Source organism: Euprymna scolopes, chromosome 39 (assembly GCF_053919585.1).
Source record: "Euprymna scolopes isolate OS-2025 chromosome 39, ASM5391958v1, whole genome shotgun sequence".
NCBI classification, from domain to species: Eukaryota; Metazoa; Mollusca; class Cephalopoda; order Sepiida; family Sepiolidae; genus Euprymna; species Euprymna scolopes.
The window spans coordinates 32,031,847-32,043,946 of NC_136520.1; the positions used below are offsets into that span (position 1 = coordinate 32,031,847).

General features: G+C 30.8%; 1 protein-coding gene across 1 annotated transcript in view; it reads left to right on the top strand.

Annotated features, from left to right (window-relative positions):
• LOC145263716 (glycoprotein-N-acetylgalactosamine 3-beta-galactosyltransferase 1-like) overlaps nucleotides 1-1,449 on the top strand; it is a 206,877-nt gene extending 205,428 nt beyond the window's left edge. The window contains exon 3 of the mRNA XM_080120675.1: nucleotides 1,148-1,449. Within this exon, the coding sequence (XP_079976801.1) occupies nucleotides 1,148-1,399 (252 nt within the window). The 3' untranslated portion in view covers nucleotides 1,400-1,449. The remainder of the gene's footprint in view (nucleotides 1-1,147) is intronic.
• Nucleotides 1,450-12,100: the final 10,651 nt, after the last annotated feature.

The following is a 12,100-nucleotide window of genomic DNA, read 5'->3' on the forward strand; positions in this document are numbered from 1 at the left end:
AAAAATGCAGTTGTAAATTATTTAAGACCTTTAAATGTGAGGGACCGAAAAATATAATTGTAAATTACTTAAGACCTCTAAATGTGAATGACCGAAAAATACAATTGTAAATTACTTAAGACCTTTAAATGTGAACGATTGAAAAATACAGTTGTAAATTACTTAAGACGTTTAAATGTGAGTGACCGAAAAATACAGTTGTAAATTACTTAAGACCTCTGAATGTGAGCGACCGAAAAATACAGTTGTAAATTACTTAAGACCTTTAAATGTGAGTGACCGAAAAATACAGTTGTAAATTACTTAAGACCTTTAAATGTGAGCGACCGAAAAATACAGTTGTAAATTACTTAAGACCTTTAAATGTGAGCGATCGAAAAATACAGTTGTAAATTACTTAAGACCTCTAAATGTGAGGGACCGAAAAATACAGTTGTAAATTACTTCTATCCAGTCATGGCTGATGGAAGGAGATCATGCTATTCTCGTGAATAAGAGTTCCATTAAGGACAATTTATTGAGAGTCTTCAGTTTGCAGCAGTCAAATTCGGGAATGTTTCTGTTGGACTCAGAAATTTGGACAGAATTTCAAACAAAAAGAGCATTGAATGATTCCGGCTACTATTCTCATCTTGAGTGTTATTTTCACAACGTTTCAGATGATGTAACATCCGAACTTGTTCAGCTTTATGTTTCCGTCGAACACAAAAATCAGCGCAGAATTTTGAATTCATTTAATCTGCCGAATTAGTATGCTCTTGTTTTGTGGCATAGTGCATCGTAAAATTCAGTTGTAAGTTACACTCTTTCAGAGATTGAAGGTTCAATCCCCAGTGGGGGCAACACATACAATTGCAAATTACTTAGGACTTCTACCAAGTCATGCAGTCCGATTAATCCAAATACGAATGTAAAATTTTATATAAAATAATGCAACAATATCGACTTGAGTCAACTTTTAAAAAGTGAGTTGAGAAATCAGCTAGTATTTGCCAAACAATTTAATAACGTAGAGGAATTTAAATAAAATAATTAATCACAGAAGAAACCTTCTTTCTGATTATTGACTTAGTTATATGTATACCTAAAAGAGCTTCGCCACATGCTTGAGAACAAAATCCTATCACTTACCATGGTTGTATTCCAGTCTTTCAAGAACAACATACCAATCTCAAAATTGTGTAACAAAGCGTGGATGTGCATATGGTGGCAGCAGAAGCAACAACAGCAGCAGCAGCAACAACAACAACAGCAGCAGCAACAACAACAGCAGCAGCAGCTGTATACAAATGAACGAACTATGCGAGGTTACGTCACAGTAAGGAAAAAAAATGATTATATAAGAGAGGGAGACGTGTTACACATTTGGCTAAGAGCGACAGGAAAAGACACATTCTAAACATAGCTGGACGAAGACAGAGTACCACGTGTTCAACACAGCAGAGTCTTGTTAAGCACATGGGAGTATGCAAAGATTTTGTAACAAGAGACAAGTACATGTAAATAAATGTCTGTAAAGTACATGTAAATAAATGCCTGTTGTTTCACTGAAAAAAGAGTTAGTTGAATTCTTTCCTTATCTTTGTTACCTAGTGATAAACTCTACATTCAAACATGCACTACGTCACAATCAGCACTGGTACAGATTATGACCCATGCTAAAGCCGACTTTTTGTTGGAATCTTCCGGCTGTTTAAATAAACAGCCAGAAGTTGACGTAGCACTTAGTTAATCAGATCGTGAAACAATTAACAAAATCGTGAAATTCGTTTGTACTAATGCTAACGGAAAATCTGCAAAATTTTGGAAAATGAAAAAAAATTGTTGAGAACCTAACTGTAAAAATAAAAAAATAATAACTTTTGAACTTTTTTTTTTCACCCTAACCTGGTCTGGTTCAAAAACTTTTCCGGGACAAAAAAATGGCTGTTGTTCAGAATTCAATCTAAATTTAAAAGAAAAAAAAAAAAACAGAAAAATCTTTATACTGTATGTATCTCTCATAGAATGACAACGTCATGTTACAAAAATCATATAAATTGATGAAGTATTCTTTTATATAAAAAATCTTTTTATTTATAACGATTCCTAGTGATTAATAGTAAATCATAGCCATTACAAGGTGATTTTGATCTCTATTTCTGGAAAGGCTGTTAAGGGGGGTAACTCCCTTTATTAAAGATGGCAAAGCAAGATACACTATCCTTGCTTCCTCCTAAAAATTGATTTTCTTAATATGAAAAGGAAAAAAAAAACTACTTAATTAAGCTACATAATTTTTGGAATATGATATTTTCGTTCAGTGACAAGTACGTACATCATAAAGATTTTTCTTTACTTTTGTTTTGTTTTTTTTAAATTAGGATGAATTCTGGACAAGAACCCTGAAAAAAGTATTTTAAAAAATTAAACAAACCTTAACGTTCTCATGAAAAGAATTATAACTGTCATTTCAATTTTCTTAAAAAAGTAAACATTTTTATCATTAATATTAAGCCTCTTTCTCATATCTGCATTTTTTAGTCCGTCTTATAAACTTACTCCAAGAATAGTTCTTTACATTTCATTTCAAAGTCTATGCTCTGCTAGTATTGTCCATGTTTCACTTGCATATACAGAGCTATCCATGCATTGTTAAGCCTTAACTTCAAGGCATTCTGATTCTTGTCCAGATTAGATTGTCTATATTAAAAAAACAAAAAGGAAGAAAACTCTGTATGATGTACATACCTTTGACAAAGCAAAAATATCATATTCCAAAAATTACGTAAATTGATCAAATAGTTTTATTTTTATAAAGAAAATCATTTTAACTGATCAATAGGAATTCATAGGCATTATAACATATGTCTCAAGTTTGAATTGTTGAGTCATCCCCTTTCGGTTTTTTTTTTTAGATTGTTTTTAAAATAACAGACAAGATGCCACTCTTCGGTTACTCATAAAATTTGATTTTCTTGTTTAAAAATAAAGAAAATTAACTTATATGATTGTTGGGATATATTTTCATGTCATCACGGATACGGACATCATACAGATTTTTGTTTATTTTTGTTTCTTTTATTTATTTATTTTTTAATATAGCGTGAATTTTGGTGAAGAAGTAAGTACGGGCAAAAATAGATGAATAAAGATAGGGGGACCTAGTTTTGAAAGCCGATTTATCATAATTTTTTTGTAGGTTTCTGACTACTTTTTGATTGTATTTGAAAGATTAAGGACTAAACTTAATTTCCAAAAGGAAAAAATATTTGTACACATGAAAAAAAAATAAAAATAAAAAGTTATGAAAAATGTTTTCATGTCAAGCTAACCAATTCAGCTAAATTTTGAAGTTAAATAAATTCATTGTAAAAATCCTTTAAAAGGTATATATTAGTTTTCTGGGTCTATTTCAAAGATAATTAGCAAAGTAAAGTCCTAAGATATTGAATTAGATAAAAAAAAAAAAAAAGAAAAGAAAAACACTTTGTTTGTACAAAAAATATCTAAATAAGCTAAAAAAAATCTAGTGGCTCTGCTTTTCGCAAAATCGCAACAAACAGGAGTTTTGTAAACACGGATATACGAAAGCCCAAAATTTCAGCCAGTCAAAAGGCTCTCTAAAATGACATCATGTAATTCAAAGGAGGGAGAAGGTGCTAGTTTCCTTTTTTTCCCAGACGTGCATCTGTACATTCCTATCCTGAACGTTTGTATCACTTTTACCATTTTTTAATTTAATTATTTTTCTATGTTCCTATTTTTAAATTTAATTTTTTTTATCATTGTTCAAGATTATGTAAAAATTACGTTACACCAAAAATTCATGCAAGGAAAATATTAAAATCTTACATATAAAAATTATGTGAAGCTGGTAATTTAAAAAAAAAAAGTAAAAATATTTTTTGCAATTATAATTTTTTGTATGAAAATATTAAATAAACAATGCTTAATTCAATGATAATATCGGTAGTCCGAGAAATTAATTTTTCTTTAAGTTATATCAAATTCATTAATACAGACTTTATGGGCATTTTTGTAATGTTCCTGTAAAAATTAAATTATTATTTTTAATTGTTATAATTTACGATGCTTTATTTTCATAAAAAAAGCAAAATAAATTCATTCATTTTTTTTTTTTTTGTATAACTTTAGTAAAGGTATTTTTTGTTTAAACAAAATAAAACATTTCCACTAAGATTTAAATAAAAAAAAATAATGCGTTCATTATATTCCGTGATCATTATTTGATAAATACTGAAAATTTCATTAAAATTGGTTAATTTCCTGATTTTTGGTGAATTTTTAAGTAAAGGGAGGGGTCAAAATGTTTATACATTTTGAGCATCGACATTCATTTTGCACGTACCTATCAAGAACCATCATTCCTGCTCCATACATTTTTTTTTTCATCTTTCAATTGGAGAAATTACCATTCTTATTCTTATGCTAATCTCAGACGACGATTCTGCAACCGCTGATCCAAAAAACATAAAATATTTGGCAGGATTGCAGTTTACAGGGAAATCAAGGGACGCAACTCCTGATTCTGTTTGCGTCCTTTTTAGTTTGGCAGGAGTTGCGTCCCTTGATTTCCCTGTAAACTGCAATCCTGCCAAATATTTTATAGCTTGCTTACACAAAATCGCATTCCCAAATAATTACATTTCTAATGGTCTTTTAGTGTTCAAATGTAAAATTTCTGGTGATTTGAAATAAGGAATTAGAAAATCATGTTAATACGTGAACAAAGGGAAATAACTATAACATTGGATTATAAATTTGATCAAATTATCTCCCCTGAAAAACGTGATCATTTTTTTTTATAGAAATTGGAATGCAATATGGCAGTTCAAAATAAAATTACATGAAAACTTAATAATATACCTATCAGTGAAAAAATATTAGTGCACACTCAAACACTATGGAAAATTATTGAGTAGAATTTTAATAAAAAATGAAATTAATTTACTATTCTGAGACCACAAACACCGAACAAGGTGGTCTTCATACCGGAGATTATCTATGACAGGTTTAATTTGACACGAATGTCTTTTAGAGTTTAGAGTTCGTGGACATTGAATTGTAAATTAAATTTTTTTTTTTTTAATTAAAATTCTACTCGCTTATTTTACATGATTTTGTGTGTACACTAATATTTTGTGTGTACACTAATATTTTGGCGCTGTTTTACAAACAAAAAACATTCGTTCATTTTTTTCTTCTCATAATTTAGGACGCGATATTTTTTATTAAATCAAAACACTAAAAAAAAGAAAACTGCGACGAATTTTTTTAATGTAACAAAGTTGATAATATTAATAATAAAAAATGTAGTCTTTACGCGACTATTGAGAGAAAACCAACGAACCCACGATATTTTCATTGTACTTGTACAGTTTAATCAAGACATTAAAAAATAAAAATATCAAAAAAAAAAAGGTTATTGTGTAGGTATCCGTTTTGGACTGAAGATCTTCGAAAAAAAAATCACTTTATTTGATTGAGTAGATTTTTTGTTTGTTTGTTTTTTGTTTGTTTTTTTTTTTGTTTTGTTTTGTTTTTTTTACAGCAAAAAAAAACAGGTTTTTATGGCAGCGCGTTGAAGATATACATCTTTTCTTTTTTTTGAACACGCCACGGGGAGATAACCCAATCAAAAGCGCCGACTCTCCATCCTCATCTTTAATACTAGTTTTTCTTCCTAAAAATTGAACCTTTTACTTGGTATCATAAATTGTTTTTTCGCTGTAAAAAAAAAAAAAAAAAATTAAAAAAAAAAAAACTACTTGATGAAATTAAGTGAAAAATTTTTTTCGAAGAACTTCATTCCAATACGTACAATATAACCTTCTTTTTCGATATTTTCAATTTTTAATGCTTTGATTCGGTACAAGTACCGAAAACATTTTAAAAAGAAGTTCGGCAACTTTTTTCTTTTTTTTTTTTTTTTAATTAAAAAAGTAAATGTTATTGTAAGGTTATTAAGAAATTAAAAATATCAAGAATAAAACTCTTTAATAAAACAAGGTTGAAACTTTTAAAGCTGCGGCGACATTTTTTTTTTTTTGCGCTTATACAGTTTAGTTAAGACATTAAAAAATGAAAATATCGAAAAAAGTTTAAAGTGTATGTATCCATTATAGAACAAAGTTCTTCGAAAAAAAATTCACTTAATTTCATCAAGTAGTTTTTTTTTTGTTGTTTTGTTTTGTTTTTTTTTTATAGCGGAAAAACACGTTTTTATGAGAGCGCGTTGAAGGCGGACATCTTGGATTAAAAAAGAAAATTTTTGTTTGAATTTTAGAAATGACAAAGGGAGATAACTCCAGTTAAAGCGCTGACACCCCTCCCCATCTTTAATACTAGCTGTTCTTCCTAAAAATCAAACATTTTGCTCAGTATCATAACAAATTGTTTTTTCGCTATAAAAAAAAAAAAAAAAATAAAAAAGTACTTGATGAAATTAAGTGAATTTTTTTTCAGAGAACTTCGTCCCATAACGGATATATACAATTTAAACTTTTTTTTTCGATATTTTCATTTTTTCATGTCTTGACTAAACTGTACAAATGCCTGTTTTTTTGTTTGTTTGTTTTTTTTTTTTTACTATAACACAGCTTATAATATTAATAACACCAACGTCTAGTTTTTAATATTATAAAAAATGAAAATGTAACGATAGTGGTAAGCTGCGGCAACTTTTTTCTACATTTTTTTATGACTTAATAAGAGATTAAATGCGACGAGAGGATTTTTTTTTTTTTCAAACAAAACTTTTCAATAAAACATGAATGAAAATATGAAAAAAAAAAAAAAAAAGGCTACAGCGGCTTTATTTATTTATTTATTTATTTATTTATTGTATTGAATAAAGTTTATAATATCAATAACATCAATATCTAGTTTTTAACATAAATATAAATCGCAATTTTTGTTTAATAAAAATTACAATACCTCTCTGCAACTATGCTGGTGTTATTAATAAGCTTTTTTATAGCAAAAAAAAAAAAAAAAAATGTCGCCATAGCTTTAAAAGTTTCGTCCTTGTTTTATTAAAGAGTTTCATTCTTTGTGTTTTTTAAGGTTAAAGACTAATTTTTTAAAAAAAAAACTTACAATAACATTTACTTTTTAATTAAGAAAAAAAATAGTTGCCGAACTTTTTTTTAAAAATGTTTTCATCTAATGAAAATATCGTGGGGTTGTTGGTTTTCTCTTAATAGTTGTGTAAAGACTACATTTTGTATTATTAATGTCATCAACTTTTTTACAATAAAAAAAAAATTCGTCGTAGCTTTCTTTTTTTAATGTTTTCATTTAAAAAAAATATCGCGTCCTAAATTATGAGATGAAAAATAAACGAATTTCTTCGTAAACGAGAGTTGTCTCCCTCTGCACAATGACAAATTGTAAAACAACACCAAAAAGTTTTCGGTATTTTTTTTTTTTTTTTAAATAATTAAATATGAACACTTATCTTTATATCTACAAACACTAGTGTTTTATACTTATGCAATCATCAGTGGTAGAAAGTGATAAATGCTATGACTCGAACTCAGTTACAAAGTTAACTATGACTCTGTAGGCTGGCATTCTGCTTCTAGGCTACCAACAATTAACACAGGAATTGAGATAAATTAAGTATCTATTAATGCTAAGTTAGTTGGCATAAACATTCAGAGAGTATTCAATGACAGGAAGTCAGAATATTGCATTTTAAAATTTCCAATTAACTTCCTTCTTTATATCTATATACCTATAAAGTTCAGTTTTTTTCTTGCTCTGACATTAATATTATAAAAGCATACTTTTTCTATTTAAAAATTATTAATATACTCAGCCATAATGTCATGATATATGCAAGTGAAACATGGAGCCTCTACCTTAGGGCCACCAAACAATTGCCACAGGAATGAAGGGAATTAAGAACTTGTAAACGATAAATTTGGGCGAATAAATTAAGGTAATCTAGAGTGTTCGCACAAGCAGAAGTTGTGAACATTGCATAGACGCTAGTTGATTGCTTTAGCTATAACTCTGCAGACAGCGCCCATTCTTAAGTATTAAGATAATTATAATTAAATAATAATTATTCCTTAAGGAAATTAATCAGAAATTTTATTTATTTTGAATTATTACTTTATGAATAAATGTTTTTTATGGAATTATTCGACGGTTAAAAGTTTTTTCTTAGATTATTATGTTTTTTTTTTTAAATAATGGTAAAAAGATTTGTTGAAATAATAAGTAAAATTCTGCTGCACTTTAGCTAGGATCAAAGTGTAGTATCTGTTCTGATACTACACTTGATCCTTTCTGTCCTCTACCAGTGAAGAAGAAATGCTTCTAGACTAAGTAAATTTTAATTTTTGTTTCAATCCAAAGTACCTTTCTTTTTTTTTTTTGGAGCGTTAGATTATCCCCACATTATAAACTGACCATGAGTATAATTCTACCGTTGTGTTTGTATGTGTATGTGGGGGGGGGGCACTTAAATAGAGACAAGATAAGAAAACGAAAAACAATAGTATTTTTATCTGACTTTACATATAACGTTGTCCGGGGACCAACACATTGTTGCCTCAGTCGTAAAGTAGACAAAAAATAGAAAAAACTCAACTTTCTTTTTTTGTTGTACGACATTTATTTCCTCATTCTCTTGTTATTGCTGTGACGTCCATCACGTGATCATCTATCAAACATCATCCATGCCTCTAACATGATCTCGAGCATTCTCCCTGTCTCTAACGTGATTTTCTTTTTAAAGCCATTATTTTTCCCTACCAGTGACGTCATTTCGCATGCATTTGCGTCCATGTTATGTTATATATGCAGGCAACTGACTTACAAGAGACTAGCTCTTTTGTCATTTAATTGCAACACCTAAAGGTAAACTGCATTAAAGGTGTTGCAGTTAAATGACGAAAGGGCTAGTCTCTTGTAAACGTAATCCCTTAACATTAGTGATTTGGTTGCCAAAACAACAGGCATATATTTAACTTTACATATCGATACACAGGTACTGTAGCACATTTCCACTGAAAAGTCACAGGGAGCAAAATCTGGACTATAGGGAGGGCGAGGAATTGTCTTGATGCCCATCTGGGTCATGACAACATCTTTCTTTCTGATCTTCTCTGAGCTTCCTTGGGAAAAACATCGCACAAATCTTTCACATCTTCAGTTCCATGCGAATAATTGTGTGTACAGTTTCCACACTGACATCAAACTATGCACTTATTGTCTCTATAGACACACAACGATTTTTATCCATGAAATTCTTTATTTGGCCAATCAACTCTGGTGTTCTGGCTTCTTTACTCCTCCCACACCTCTCATTATCCCTCACAGACTTCATGCCTTCCTTGAATCTCTTATGCCACTCAAAAGCTGATGCTCGATTCATGCAAGATTTTCCAAAAGCAGTCTGAAGCATTCCATACGTTTCTGTGGCATTTTTTCCAAATTTAAAACAGAATTTTATTGAATATCATTATTCTAATGTGTCCTCACATCCAGATTGCATTTTTGAAATTCACTAACTGTGACAATTAGGCTTTAGTAAGGTGTATTCCAATTCCTGCTGTAGTTGTTCATTTGAACCTGAAATCATAAAAATTGGTTAATCATCTCATAAGATGAATAGTAATAACATACTTAATTTTCAAGAGTCTACGACAATTTTAAATGCCTGTATAAAATGTTTGGAAACTTATTTAAAGTACCTCGTATTTCCTAGTTTTGTCAGGTTTTAACAAATAAAATAATTATCTCCCCCACATTTGCAGCATCAACTACTTTATTTTCTGGTGATAAGAGCACTTTGACTTGCATAGTTTCAAGAACCACTTTCCATGTGATGACTTGCCATTTTGGAACTGCATCGTTCGATGGTTTTGTTATCATGATACTGAAACTACCACAGATGATTCTCATATACCTTGACAAAAAGTAAATTTTTCTTTTTTCTTTAATACTAGCAGGTCGCTCGGCATTACCTGGTTGAAAATATGCATATATATTATATTTTAATTTATACAGAAACTGAGACATGTCCATGTGAATATTAGTTTTTTTTTTTTTGGTAAATTTTCAGATTAGGTCCACCTCCACAATTTTCTTTTAAATGACGACTTTTACTCTTTTCGACTATGCTGAATACGAAAATCGCATTGAAATTTTGCAGAAATAAATAGTTATCGAGATATAAAAAGTTGTATTATGCATTGCATTCTTTTGCGGCCATCTTTTTTATGCGCGCACCATAAACAAATCTACTCATCTATGACTGACACTGCACGCGCGTAAAAAAGATGGTCGCCAAAGAATACCATGCCTAATACAACTTTTTCGTATTCAGCAGAGTCGAAAACCTATATAAGCTGTCATTTAAAAGAAAATTGTGGAGGTGGACCTAGTCTAAAAAAATACCGTTTTTTTTTCTAAACTGATCACTTCTTGTAACAAAAAAAGAAAAAATACTGACATCAAAACCAAAGCCCAGAGGCAATGAGTCAAGGACGATAACCATTACACCAGCTTTATATGATCTTTAAAACGTATTTTCAAACTACTTAACATCTTATGTTAATCTGTTATGTGAACTATTCACACATGCACATTCATAAAACAGTTAGCAAACATAAAAATCCGATTACCCTCCCCCGTACAAATTTTTAAATTTTGATGCTTTAGCAGCCCTTTTTCTGGATGAAAATAGTTTAAGAAGTTTTCTACATGTCTGAATATCCTATATACTAAATTTCAAGTCTGTAGATTAAAAATTCGTTGAGAACAGTCGTAATACACATCCACACATTCTCACTTTTATAGATATAGATTGAGTCAGTGTGTGAGAACATGTGCCCCTTTGCTCGATAACAAACACCAATTCCAATGCTATTTCTATGGTCTTCATCTCTTTCATCTTCTATTCTGGACGTTTTGTCATCTCTCACATTGGTGGCTGCCAGGAGGTGCACACTAGTCCACAAGTATAAAAAATTAAACAACTCCAGAGAAACATGGCTCCAACACATTCTGTGTCTATTGGTTGGGTCTGGACGCATGTGTGATCATTGCAGGAAACCACCCTCTAAGCATGAAGGTCCAGATCTATATCTTCTGTTGAGGTTATGTTCGTCAGTTGTCTTCAGCTCATCTGGATCTGCCATGACTTGCGTTCAACTGTGTCGAATTGTAAAATTATACTCAACTGTCACAAATCTGAACTCTTCCTGTCATAAAATGTTACAAAACTCATTACCACTCTGAAAACTGTCTGTGAACTAACTGTAAATATATTGACCTCTATTATCCGGTCTATTGTTGTAATCACTGTCACACCTTGATTAACAATCCTATTCTAACTTTCCTTTGTGTGCCTTGATGAAGAACTTCCTATACCTTTGTACTAGTGATAAGTGCAGTCTATGAAATTTTCTTACAATAAAGGGAAGCACATATTGACTAAGAAGAGAGTGTGATGCTTTGCATGTCGTGGATTTCTATCTGCTGAGGTGGGAGAGGACTTCTCTTCACAGATGTAGCCGTTTCTAGTTGCAACTAATTAGCATATGAGGATCAGCTGAGGTAAATGGAAGGTGGGGAAAGTTGATTTTGAGAGAGCAGAGAAAAACTAATTGTGCTAGGTTGTCCTTGAAATTATTTTGATCCCCCCCCCCCCGACAAAAGGAGGGTGACCTGTAAATTCACCCTTGTCCGTTTGTCCATCAGCACTTTTCTCAATAACTACGTCTTGGAATTTTTTGAAATTTTGCACAAACATTAAACATGATGTGAGTAAAAAAGCAACAGGACGGATTTTTCAGGAAAACACCCGTTGTTCCTCGACACTACTGATTTGCCGCTGTCTAGGGAGAAAAGAATGTTTTTTCTAGCTATTCTGGCAGTAGCAAGAATGGTGACATGTATTACATGCCTCAAATTATGTTTATTTTAAACATCTATTTAAAGTGAAAATAAGATGTGATTGGCGGAGTGGATTTCGATAAGAGGTAGGTGCAAGACACATCCGTCTGTGCATCCGTAGAAGAGCCAGGTATGAATGTGTTTCCTCTGTGAGCATGGCATACGCAGTCTTGGGTTCTTTGGA